At 37.3% G+C, this 13796-nt stretch overlaps 3 protein-coding genes across 3 annotated transcripts; all 3 read left to right on the top strand.

The window, feature by feature from the left end:
* Positions 1 to 8: 8 nt before the first annotated feature.
* Positions 9 to 2613, top strand: LOC149925186 (uncharacterized). The gene is made up of 5 exons (XM_090161708.1): positions 9 to 49; positions 812 to 1015; positions 1122 to 1382; positions 2306 to 2404; positions 2482 to 2613. The coding sequence occupies exons 2-5, from the start codon at positions 827 to 829 to the stop codon at positions 2611 to 2613; spliced, it is 681 nt and encodes a 226-aa protein (XP_090017834.1). The 5' UTR covers positions 9 to 49; positions 812 to 826.
* Positions 2614 to 3905: 1292 nt separating this feature from the next.
* Positions 3906 to 5613, top strand: LOC149925185 (uncharacterized). Its single transcript, XM_090161340.1, has 2 exons — positions 3906 to 4169; positions 5355 to 5613. The coding sequence occupies exons 1-2, from the start codon at positions 3912 to 3914 to the stop codon at positions 5553 to 5555; spliced, it is 459 nt and encodes a 152-aa protein (XP_090017466.1). The 5' UTR covers positions 3906 to 3911; the 3' UTR covers positions 5556 to 5613.
* Positions 5614 to 6808: 1195 nt separating this feature from the next.
* On the top strand, positions 6809 to 9477 carry LOC149925184 (uncharacterized). Its single transcript, XM_090160166.1, has 3 exons — positions 6809 to 6941; positions 7193 to 7331; positions 9226 to 9477. The coding sequence occupies exons 1-3, from the start codon at positions 6893 to 6895 to the stop codon at positions 9419 to 9421; spliced, it is 384 nt and encodes a 127-aa protein (XP_090016292.1). The 5' UTR covers positions 6809 to 6892; the 3' UTR covers positions 9422 to 9477.
* The last annotated feature ends 4319 nt before the right edge of the window (positions 9478 to 13796 follow it).

Raw genomic sequence — 13796 nt, 5'->3', positions numbered from 1 at the left:
TTACTTTGGTAAGGCGCCTTTCACAAATTTCATAACGCAGAGGAGGCAGGTTGGTTGAAGCGTTAATAAAATTACTGGGGGAAAGGAAGGGTACGCGGAAATGTTACGTTACTTATTTTCATTTTGTACTGCAACATTTGCACATTTAAACTTAAGTCTCAATTTAGTCCTTTTTTATTTATGATTAGTATGAATAGTATCTAAAAGTAAAACAATACAGAGGTGGGCAAAAATTGTTAGCGATGATATTTCACTATAGCCTGGCAATGAGTGAGCGCCCATTTTGGAAGAGTTTTCACCATTTTTGCCCACTTCTGAAACAATAGAGAACTACGTATAAACTTATTTCGAAAATTTGTTTTTGCTTTACGTCATTTACGAACAGCCCTAAAATATTAAAGAACTTTGTTGGCAATCGACCTTTTGAGGGTTTAATAATGAAATCTTAATTTTTTTCGTAATTTGGGGGTAAAGGACCGTGTTGCCCCGCAAGAGAGAGAGTAATGCACTACGAGCTTAGAATATTTACATGTAAATCGGTGCCGTGGTAGACGCAGCGGATGTTTTGGATTATACTATTGAAATAGCAATAAATAGACTAAGTACTTAATCTGGGAATTATTGAGAATAGCGAAGAGTGTAGCAACGACTTCTATGGAAACTCTTTTTGCTCTGTACCCGGCCGTGGTCCCTGTACGTGGCCGAAGTGACGTCCTATTATATATTTTGATTCCACTTTCGGAATAAACGAAATCAAATAACTCTGGAACGAATACAACGCAGCACGTAAAATCTCCTTGAATTTCCCTAGGCTGTAGAGGGGCAAATGTCGTTTACTCTTGATGGTTGGACGTCATCAAATAGAATACCATTCGTCGCAGTCACTGGTCACTGGATTGACGCAAATTTTGTAATGCGCAACAAATTAATGGGGTTCGTACATTTCCCTCTTCGACATACGGGAAAAAATATTTGTGACTTGTTCGTATCTATGGTACAGAAGTACAATTCGAAGGTCGGTTGAATTTTTGAGGAATAATATTGTTTCTAACGTTTTACTAAAATTTAAAATGTTTCTTCCATAATGTTATATCGATTTTTGGAAACACGCCTTGGCATAGGTGCTTGCCATTACCATGGACAACGCTTCGAACAATGAAACATTCAGCAATGAGCTGGAAAACATTAGTAAAGACATAGGTATTAGATACAGCTCACAAACTCGTATATGCTGCTTTGCCCACGTCCTGAATTTAGCAGTCCAGGAACTACTCAAACACCTGAAATCGCAACCAAACTTTGATACTATTGAAGATTATCGAGAGAATGCAGTCGATGTGTGGACAGGTACGGACTGTCACATAGGAAATTCTGTGGCAAAGGTAATCCTAAAGAGTTAGAGTAATTTAAACGAAATATAACCTCAAGGAATTCTTCAAGGAAGACTTTAACAATTTTAGCTAGAACTCGCCAACTAGCGCCGATAGTGAAAGTGTAGGTTTTCGATTCCAAAAAGCCTAGGTTCTATTCCCTTTCTAAATAAATACTGTAATTGCGCTTCTATCAAATTTACTTTTATTTTATTGTTAATTTTAATTTAGCCTCGAAGGCATATTTGCCGAAGTATCGCGCTATTTCTATTTCAAAACGGCTTATCACCACGCGAAATCTGTGTACGATACTGTAGCTTGGGCTGTACTAAGAGTGCGCGAACTCTGTACTACCAAACGCTTTACTGACCCTCTCTGTACTCTTATGTTCAGTATGTAGACAAGTCGTTGGCCTCTCGAGTATACCTTATTTTTTGTAATATATCGACCGTCGGTGTCTTTCTATTGTTGGTCTAATATCGCTTCATGGCAATAATTACATAAGCTTAAGATAAATTCTGAACAAAGTCAAATTATCGACGGTTTACAGATTCGAAATGTGGTCACCAAAATAAGGTTATCTGGAATTCGTGAAGAGAATTTATCACAGCTGAATGTTTCTTTTGGGATAAAGGATTTGAAATTAGTACTCGAAGTAAAGACTCGTTGGGATTCAACCTACGACATGCTTTCCCGAGCTACGTACTTAAGACAGGTCTTTAATTTGCATACAAGGGCGTATCGAAGCGGAGGGTTTTAGTAGTTAAACCCCCCGTAGGTAATGGATAAGTGGCAGGGGGTTAGCTTAAATGAGTCTCGGGAAATTGTTCCGACTATTACGCCTCCGGAAAGAAAATCCTTGATACGCTCTTGATTAGCGATTTGGTCGTGTTTAGATGAAATTTTGACTTTTGCTGTAAATATCTTCTCTTTAGTCTCTGCAAGCAATAATGCAAACAGATAAAGACATAAGGAAATTTACTTTATCAGACGCTGAATGGGATGCATTATCGGTACTCCTTAATTTGCTTAAGGTTAGTATCATCATAAGTAACTTTAAAAATACTGAGTATGATACTTCGTTTTGCGTTAATGCTAAATTCTGACCCAGCCATTTTCAACAACGAAACTCGCGCAGCAGCTAGCAACCGAACTAACTTGTAAGTGGGATATAGTCGGGTTCGCACGAGCCCTCGGAGATGAGTTGCGTCGTTTCGATATCGAAGTGGCTTGTAGTGTTTAGGAAACACTTCGTTAATAGGTTTGGTTTTGAATGCGATGTGATAGTCATGTGTTGCCTGAACGCCGATGCGACGACGTCACCAAACGATATTAAGTTACTCCGCGATAGCGGTTCAGCCGAAATGTTCTGAACGTTTGCAAGCGGAACGGTGGAAACATAAACCAGTGTTTCCGAAACTTTATCCGAAGATTTATTTAGAACGTATTAATAGACTGTTGAATACCAAAATCCGTCTGACCTTTGGGATTGTGCAGATGCTGGTTAATCTTAGTTTCAGCGACGGAACAGTTTGGTAACCAATGGTTTATATGACGCGCAACCGTTTATATTCGTCCTTGGTATAGTAATACAGATCGGTTTGGACATATTTTACACGCTAAAGGGCTCTGTGCTGAATTAAACCTTGATTGCGCTATAACTCTGAAAATGTACTCAAAGGCAACGTTTTCTGTTATACTTATTTTTCTAGTGCAAGGGCGTAGGAACGTTCTAGAAGTTGGAGGGGGCAAAGAGAAATGGAAAGGTCTCTGGAGAATGGTTTTGAATTTTTTATGGAGTGTAGCTTCTCCGAATGCATGTGTACTTTTTACCACTATGTAAATTAGCGGGAAAAGACTGAAATTTAAACACAGTTGAGGTTCTATAAGCTTTATATGCTTTTAAAATGAGAATTTGAGCCTTTTGAAGATTTCAACTGACCAAAAAGTTGGAGGGGGCAATAACATTAATCGCCCCTCCCAGCAAAATTCAAGGGAGGGGCATTGCCCCCCCCCCTGCCCCTCCTGGTTCCTACGCCCCTGTTCTAGTGTTGCTAATAGTAACATATTAACTAGGCTTACAGACCGGCTAGTTCAAGTTACTAGAAACCTACCCTATCGGAAAATGCGCATTGGGCTTGGGGCCAAATCGTGTTAAACCGAAAACGCGGGTTCAGGTTACTTAAACCCGACCAAACTGCCAGCCTATATTTATCTGACTTTACTATCTCCTAATTTTCTTCATTTGAAAATTCTATATCCGGCGAGTAGTCTGCGTAGCGACAGTCCGAACGGTTCAGGACTGGCGAATAGTTTTCACCTGCTATCAATTAAAAACGTTGCGTTGTACAACTAGAAAGCGTCACACTGTTGTAACTTATGATTGCCATTATTTCGAAACATAACACATAGCTTAATGTTCCTACTATTAATGTTTTCAAATCTTAAGTTAGAACCTTCATTAAGATCTGTATATATGTAACGTATAGTAAAATATTATTTTCACTATTTCATTATTTAGCTTTGGACCCTACATTAAAAATGGATTTCATTCAAGCAAATTGCGAAAAAACACAAGCTAAATCCATTAAGACCAAGATTTTAAATATTTTTAATACCTACTACGAGAAGAGTAGCGTAGCCTCGACTTCAAACGCCGCATGCGCTGATGAAGATCGCACGGGTATTCTCGCGTTTTTCCCAAAGCGCCCAGCCAAATTCGTTCGCGGGTCTGAACTATTGAAGTTCTTCCAGGATGACCTCCAGCCACCTAAAACCAACATATTACAATGGTGGAAAGTAAGTAATTATAACGGTTTCATTGTGATTACAGTCGTTTTTTCGAGATTAGGAAAATTATACCTTATCTATTAATAGCAGTATAAGCTGACTTATTATTTTTCTAATTCCGTTGGGTACATGTTATAAGCTCGCTGCGACGCTATTTCCGAGATTTTCTATTGGCGATATTCGCTTTAGCGGTAAAGGAGTAAAAGTGATGGAGAGATATCCGCTGTTCCACGATCTTGAGCGATTGAAACTAAAAACCGTTCATAAAGCAATTGCGTGAATTTATCGTTCGACTGTAAAGCTTAGTTTCCACTAGCGCGCGTCTTATGTCTTTACTCGCGTAAGACCGTTTGTATGTGTCAAAGTTGAGAAACGCATCGTTACGGCCACTATAGTGAAAAACAAGCATTAAGCTTAATTTCCACCAACACGCGTCATAATGTATTTTTCTATACGTGTGCAAAACCTTCTACATCCGGCGCGCGCCATCGCGCGCGTTAAGACCGATTCACACTATGAATTTTTCGCGATTTCGCACGCATAATCGCTTGTAACGCATCTCGTTCACACAGGAAGTTTTCAAAATTTTCGTGTGTGGACGAGACACGTTTCAAGCGATTATGCGTGCAAAGCGTGCCAAATCGCGAAAAATTCCTAGTGTGGATCGGTCTTGAGTCCGAAACAAGCATATCACTTGTTTACCACTAGCACGCGATAGCGCGTTCCTCAGTCTTGACACGTTAAAGCTGGTTTTCCACTGGCGCGCGCAACGACGCGTTTATCAGCTTTGAAACGTTCAAACGTTTTTACGCGCGTAAAGAAAATTACATTATGACGCGCGCTAGTGGAAAACAAGTTTTAAGCTTGTTTTCCACTGGCGCGCGCAACGACGCGTTTATCAGCTTTGAAACGTTCAAACGTTTTTACGCGCGTAAAGAAAATAACATTATGACGCGCGCTAGTGGAAAACAAGCTTTAGACCTTTTTACGCGCGTAAAAAAAGTGCTAAACTAAATAAACTCGTGCGAGTAACCGGACATTTTTCTTAACTTGACTACGCAAATAATATTTTCTTAATCAAGTACTTGATACAAGACTCGACCAAATTTTGACCCTACTAAACAAACAGGTTTACATACTCAATCTAGAAAACCTATTACCAATACATCCTTAATTACGATGTCCTCTTTGCAGGATAACCAAATTATGTATCCTTCGGTGTGTGTAATGGCGAAAGACTATCTTGCCATACCAGCAACATCAGTGCCAGCCGAAAGAGTATTTTCTGCTGGAAGTGATCTTATTACCACTAAGATGGGAAGTCTCCAGGCAGATACAATTACCGCCATGATGTCTCTGAAGTTATGGTGGAAGGATAACGATTCAACAAATTAAAATATTGGTTTTTGTATAATTGATTCTAAAAACCTTTAAAAAACAATTCCATAAACAATTATTTATCGAGTTCTTTCTAAAAAAAATTAAAAAAATTATGTTACGGAAATTATCTATTTGTCTCTTTATTTTGTTATTGCTTAGTTGAACATTTGTTTCTATGTCGAAAGTTGAACGGTTAAGTTTGTTGACAAAGAGATTTGGAAAAATGTTTTAACGCAATAACTTTTTTGATTAAAATGGTAATCTTCTACATCCACAACTATTTTATTTTATTAATTCTACTACGTCATGTAATCAAAAAAAATTATCCGACTTTCATACTTATCCATAGATAACCCCAAATAACGTGGATAACGGTCAGATAATGCCGACCTCTAATTGAAATGCAAGTATCATTATTTATAGAGTCAAATTTACGAATAACGATGAGGAAAAACTAATATTGTCTGCTTTAGCCGCTACCTATCTCGCTTTCAATGGCGTAGCGGTAGTTTTCCATCCTTCAGGTAGACGCGGAACAAAATTAAGGAAACACGGCGTTATCGACACACTTCAGTGTTGTCTCAATTGATTACAAAAATGTCAGCTGTTGTACTATAAAATACGATATGCAGGCGATATCGTTCGAGAGGTTACACATTAGTCATGATTTCGCAACCGATTCCCAGTATCAAGACACAAAAACCACCAGGAGATAAGATCCAAAATTTGTTGGTGCCGTTTTTATTGAATTGTTTTAGTTTCACACTCGACGGAAAATGACGGCGGTAAATGTCCAGCGGAAAGCAAAAACTCGTCGACGCGTCAAAATTTTGTTACTAATTCACTAGCGCGCCTAACACCGCGTAACTCACCTTACGGGACGTACAAACGTTTTGACTCGTAAAGAAAAATGAATTATGACGCGCGCTAGTGGAAACCAAGCATTAGGCCTAACGTGGATTTTGCGTCAACATCCTAGTGAAAACCAGCCCTTTTACTCATTCGACGCTCAATTTTACGCACCTAGTTTTCCGTCGAGTGTGAAACCAGCCTAAGCCTTTATAGGAAAGAGAAGAAACAATCCAGATTACAGATATAACGATTATTTAAAAGTTAATAACATTTTCAATAGCACCTTAAGTTTTACATAATTCGGCACCTAAGAGCTCTTGTACGATATCTTATCTAGGATTCCATATTTATAAATTTACGTGCAAAGTCCTTTACTCCAGTGCTCCAATATTCAATACATATGTTCATATATAATTCAAGCACTTTAAGATAGGCGACCAGTTACGCGTCAATTTTCACTAAAGACGTAGACTTAGTCGTTGAGTGTGAAAAAAGGCACAATGAAGGGAATCATTAAGCATTTGGTGACCGGGATTTTACTATTGAGTGGTAAGTTGTCGGTATGAAAAGGGTCCGTCCAATTCTATTTTCGATATTAGAACTATAGTAGAGTCAAAGGCAAAAGCAAAGACATAGTAGAAAAGAGTTCGTCCCCTGCAATTGCCAACACGTTTCTAGCAGATCTGATATCGGAAACATAGGGTACTATCGCGTTAAGGAACAGAAGCCACTCATCAGGCGTTTGGCTACGCAACACTCTTACGTTCTTCCCTTAACCGGATAATCTTTTAATTACTCAGTTTGCAATGGCGTTCGGTCACAAGATGTAGCTGCTTGCGGGAGTAAAATGTTGGAGTGTACCACCAATGCACTAACCGCCGCCGGCATCACAGCGGACAAAGTTTCTGAAATCAGCGGGGACAAAACGACGTTTTGCAAGTAGGTTGATGGCGCTCTTTCTCATTTATTCTGCAAATGACACCTTCGTACTTTACCAAAAATTAGTCAAATCAGTCTTGGCCCATTCTAATACGAATCGCATTGTTCGATTATCTTTTCTACTTTCTAGTTTTGTGAAAGGTACAAGGATCAAATTCCTACAATCCGTTAATATATTAAAAAATGTTAATAATATTTGGTCCAACCGCAGCAATCTTAGAGCCAAGAATTAAAATCTAAAAGTAAAACCATCATGTCGTGAAGGGGGCGCTGGGGGAGTGGTTTCCGGGGCTCGTTGCAAATTGGCAGCCACCAGAAGCACGCATTTAGGGGCCCAGTAAAGTGGGGCATCCGCTCTTCACCAGTACCCTACTGGAAAAATTCATAATTGGCCCCGGGACCTGAATTGTCTTTGCACGACCCTGAAAACCATAATACTTTTAAAGGGAATATAAACTCTTTGTAATTCTGTCGTCGCTAAAGGTTAACCGCTTCCTCCAATGTCTTTTGACAAGTTAGGAGATCTTGGCTGCGTTCAACAACTATCAACGGAGAAAAACCGCTGAGTTATCGTTGAGTTCTTTTAATCAACGCTACGCCACAAAAATCTAAAAGTTGTTGTACGATTTATAGTTCGCTGACTTAACGAACAAAATATCGTCTGCTACCCCTCCTTTAACTATGTTGAATGACGTCACGACACCGATGTGCAACGGAAAAACCTGCTCCTCCGACCGCTGACTTCGTTGAGCAACGTGACGTAGAAACCGGAAATTAAAAAAAGCATACAGTAAGCTCAACGCTCAGCGCTGACCTCAGCGCTGAGTCCGCTGAGTCCCGCTGAACGTAGCCTATATTCCCTTTCTTATTATTGTTTGGTAGGGTGCGCCATAGCTTCTCCCTATCCTCGCTCATGGCGCTAGTCTAGAACGATAGTAGAAACACCCAATTCTTCTATTAGAGGAAGAGTGCCCGTCCTGAAGAGGTTTTCTCACTTGAAACCTTTATTGTTTCATATTTAGTGTTTATTTTTTAAATGCACCCTTAATTAACAAATAAACAACAATATCCGAGCTTTAAATTAATTATATTCATTATAGTTTGTATATTTATTCAAATATAATTTCTTTATAATGAGGTACGTGGTTTTAGATTCACAAAACGCGTTTTATTAGATATAAGAAATGAAGCACTGCAAAGTGTGGATACTTCTAGTGGGATAAATCCGTAAAGCCACTGTAATTCACACTACGTAAAATACTTGATTATAAATATGAGGGGATGGAAATTTGTATTGCCCCAAATTTCTGAAAAGGTTATACTCCCTTTAAAGACGTGAGTGCATTCTCGTTTTCTTGGCGTAACCTCTTCGTCAGAATCAGACCAGAAAAAAAATGTGCGATGTCTATATTATAACCACGTCCTATTTCTATTAAATTATAGAGAACTTATTAGTTTACGGTTATAACTTATTTTTTATCTCATAATAGAAATAATAAAATATATTGTAAATAAATATAACGTACAGCCTATTTCAATCTACCATAGTTTTCTCGCGAAAGGTCATCTTACTTTCACTACTACTGGCTAGATGGTGCACCAAGGCCATAACTCCCCCCCCCCCCCCCCCCCCGCCAGGAGCAGACTTCTCTTGTGACGAGCATCGGGAATGTGGTGACGTGACGGAGATCGACCCAGCACGCCCACTTTACTTAAAAGACTATGGTTGAAAAATATTGCTCAGGGGTAATTTTGAGGTGTCAACTCGGGGCCATTAGAAACCTATGTAGTTTGGGTGGACAGGATTTATTTTCGAAGGGTACTGACCCCGGTTGTCTTCCTTGTGGCTACGAGGCTAAGTCACACTCACCTAACACTTTTTGTTTCCGGGCAGGTACGCCAAAAGTCTTCTCGACTGTTACAAAACCATTGAGGACACGTGCGCCAACGTCGAAAGTTACAAAATAGCCCGGGATTTTACGCAGCAGGGTTTCGACCAAATGAAATGCGGTTGCGCCTCCACGATTGCCTCAATAGCTCTCGTCTTCGCCTCGTTCGTCTTCATTTTTCTACACAAATCCGATTTGTAAAAAACCATAACATTTTTCAATGATTATAATAATAAAGCTGAAATGAATTAATGTTATTTTTTAAATGTTTTTTCATCAGTGAAGTCAATCTCTTTTTTGTTCAATTAATATATCGCACTGTGGTTAATAAAATTAAACATGTACCTCTCGTGGATACCGTTTCCCGACAAATCAGGGTTTAAAATTATTATTTCACTAAAAATTAAAAATGTAAAACTACACTACACCTATTGATTAAGCATATTTTCCCGATGAAAGAGTATTATAAAATCAATATATGATGGTCTTCACCACAGTTTATCTTCCCAAGCGAGTAACATTAGCGAGATGGGGAAAATGTTCATGGTAAGAGATACATTCTACACTTCTGCCCTTATCAATTGTAGAGGTACGACTTGTTTGTAACTTGTCTAGTGCCGGTTGCCCCATCTTCTGAAATTAGTTTATTGACCATAAATATGGAACTTTAATTAGTCCCTTTAATTTCGGGTGGAACAACAACCAGCCATCTCTCCTAATGCCGGAAAATTTCTTCTGTCTTGCGAAAATCAAAATACGCAATGATAGAGAAATTCCAGCGAATTTAGTATTCGCGTTGCGATAATTCCTTTATACGAGAAAAACTAACCAAAATTGAACAATCTGTTCAATAAGGAATTCACGTTGTATATTTTAATACACCTTCAAAATGACGTGGGAAAGAAAGATTATTGGAAGAGAAAGTCCAAGTAACGGCTTCGCTATCAACATCTACGCAAATATTAAAAGATATAATCTACGTGAAATATCTCTTAACGCGCAGTACTGGGAACACATCGTATTTGTTAGAAAATACATTTGGGGAGGTGGTTGTTAGGCACAATGGACCTCTGGTGCTAGGTTGGGTTTGACCCAACCACCCAACTCGTACTAATAAATTAAGCCTAAAGTCACCGAACCGTTACCGAGCGTTAAGTAGAAATGAAAAAGGACTACGTTAAATATTTTCTGCTGTCGGATTGTCGAGTTTAATTTATAAAATGTCAAATATGACAAATGTTACCAAACATAAATACAACACCAGTGTAATAACATTTAAACTCGCTTGATGGCGTCACCTGGAAGAGCTACTTTGCATATGACCCAGCATGCCCAGCGATGACCTCCCACTCTTCCCTACCTCAGAATTTACTTCACGTCACAATAAAGCGCAATGTTTACTTTTGACCTCGTAACTATTATTCATAAATAAAATCACGGGAAACATTCGCAACAGTATGTAGTTAATTTTATACATTTCTGCCATCAGTTACGTATGGTTGGGTGCGCAATTGCCTGGTCGCAAACGGAAGTGGTACTCAAATCACAGATTATAAAAATTAGTGAAAAGGTATATAAATTATTCAAAACCACTTAATAAAGCATTTCACATAAAATGTAATTAGTTTTTAACAAAACAAAATTAGCAAAATATTATCAGAAATCGATCAAAATAGGCAGTATTTTATAAAAAGTAAATTGACAAAGAAATTTGTTAAAAATGTAAAAAAAATTACGTGATCCAATTTGATTGAGGAATTCTACAATTTATCGCGTATTTTTGTTTAGAGGCCATATTTAATTTGAAATTTTGCAGATATAACGCGGGTCTCACGGCGTGTTATGACAAATTGAAGGCTCAAATCGCGAACGCCGTCGACTTCAAATTGAGTTATCAGGGAATGATATATTATGAAGAGGACTCGGGAAAATTAAAGGGTCGAACTACTAACTAGTCTTCAGTGTAGACTACTTCGCTGTCTAATAACAGAGGTAATGCATTGAGTTAAAAGAACTATTTATTTGTGGACGATGATTACACTTTACATGAGATGCGGTGGAGGTAGTGCTGGTTTATAATATTCTACACTCGTATATATAAAAAAAAATTCTTGATTAGAGAAGGCGTTATCAAATATAAAAAACAAAGAGCAAATTTAAAGTAAAAAATATCAATATATCAAGTCGTAACATATTATTGGGCATGTTCGACTGTGGAGATAATGAGGCTGAATCTGGCAGGCACAATTTCCGGGAAATCCCGAGATAAAGTATCGCATTGCACAAAACGGAAGGGTTCACGGATGCAACTACGTTTCGTTAATTTTGCAATCTGTATAGCAATCGAGAACGCTTCCATGCCATATCTTTATTGCTTTAATAATCAGTCTAGTAACAGCAAACAATTGTTTCACCTTAAATAGACTCTTAATAATAAGTTTTTTCGTGTCAGTTGTTATTTATAAATAAGGTTACAGTTAATTTATTTAGAGAAAAATATTTTAAATAAATGTAGAAAAATATTTTTTAATAAAATAAGTTTATAAATAAAAAGGTCAAATATCTGTTTTATTAAATCAATTGAAATAAATGTATTTTGCAAATAAGAAGACTGAAATATTTTGTCATCAGATATTTCGGGTTGGCGTAGTTTACAAATAGATCGTCAAAAATAGCTTCCGTTTATTTTTTATTTAGTAGATAACGAATTATTTGAGAGGGCTAGACTCAAGGAAAATAACTGAATACATGTCCAATTTGTAAGAAAATGCAATACAAATTCCAAAGACAAATTAATTCTGGTGTCAGAGACGAAATACAATTTTCGACACTATTTTTATTTTAACAAAGAGTATCAATATTACCCAGCAATGGTGGTCACTATTTAATGGCACAGCGAAGGCACAGCAGACCTGTCGGAGGGGAGGCAGCGACATGTGAGCCCTAGGCGCTCGCCTTTTCTAGCACCGGCCCTATAGCTACACCACTGTAGCTATTAATTATTTAATTAATGCTACTAATTTTTACTTGAAAGCATCATTTACCTTTACTATATACACAAACCTTACGAAGATACGTGAATTTGGTTAATAAAAACATTAATCTAATACTGCCGAACGCATAATTTACGTAGCATCGTCCAAACAGTGGCGTAACTAAGGACCTGCAGACCCCGAGAACGGGGGGGGGCTTTTCATTTTCACAAACTAGGGGGTCCTTTCGTTTTAAGTATTTTTACAAGAAAATCTTGTAAAAATGGAGAAAAATCGGTTACGGGACGAACAAAAGACAGGCTTTAAACAATACTAAAATTCAATCTCACTCAATATCCGACGGTAGAAATCGTAAAACAATATCTAAAGGTAGCTTTTGAATATAATATTTTAATTTTCAAATTTTAATAAATGAAATTCACGGTTTTTAATTTAAATAGACATATTATATATTGCATTTCATTTACTACGACACTACTAATACCTTATAACAAATACATTTTTTTTATAAAGGGGCCTTTTGATATCCTGCGGGGGGCTCGAAATTTGTCATTACGCCACTGCGTCCAAAGCTTCTAACTGGAGGTGCTTTGTCGGTGGCATTAACGTTAAATGTTGCCATTATCAAGAAGTCAAATATCCCGCAACAGTTTACTCCATATAGTGCGATTAGCATTTTATTATGAACCTTGCGTTTACTCGATTAACTAAAACAAAAAGAACAAAGGTCTCCTTAATCCTTATTCTTTATTTAAATTAAAGAAAATATTTCAATTTTTTTTATTCCGCGAAATAAATGACTGAAAATATTTTGTAAAAAAACAATTGAAATATTCGTAAAATATTATTTTCCAGATAATAGTCGAAAATATTATTTTTTAAATTATTTACCAAATAAGACCACGACCAAATATTTGTTTAATTGCCAAATAACTATACCTAAAATATTTAGCCCTGTCAATCGACGAATAAATATGATCAGATATTTTGTTATTTAGTAATTTATTCGTTATTCGCCAAATAATTTTTTGCCCATCTCTGGATATAGATATAGTTCTTCTCCTGGGTTTTTTTAAGAAAGTGTCATTGAAATATTATTCTTTACGAAGATGGTGGTTGGGAAAGCGCTTTTTTTTTCGTAAACATTCTATAGTAGTAAGAGAAGTATTTTATTTGGGAGCGATTTGGATAATTTTAATTTATATTACTCGTAACGTAAGTTTATATATTTCTGGTAATATGGTGGTGGTGGTAAGCCCCTTCGCTTATTTTTAACATTAACCTCAAAGCGAGCCCTAAACACTCATAGGAGAACCCATCTAATCAATTGGGAGATAACTTGTTAACTCAACGCGGTAGTGGTTCTGAGTTCTCACGTATGATCATAGTTATATTTATTTAATTACTAGTAAGAAGTTTTTAATTACTACTAAGAAAGGTACCATTGCCACCCCACTTATCTTCCATTATTCGAATGATCACTCATTTTAGTGAGGGCGTGTGATAATAATGTTTTCAACTAAATCACAAGCGTAAGAATCGTAATAATGACTACTGGAAATAAATTTGCCCAATAGCTAACG

This window comes from Leiobunum rupestre, chromosome 10 (genome assembly GCF_980474605.1).
Source record: "Leiobunum rupestre chromosome 10, qqLeiRupe1.1.hap1, whole genome shotgun sequence".
Classification (NCBI taxonomy): Eukaryota; Metazoa; Arthropoda; class Arachnida; order Opiliones; family Sclerosomatidae; genus Leiobunum; species Leiobunum rupestre.
The sequence above is the reverse complement of the archived record's forward strand: the minus strand, read 5'-3'. Positions and strand labels throughout refer to the sequence as shown.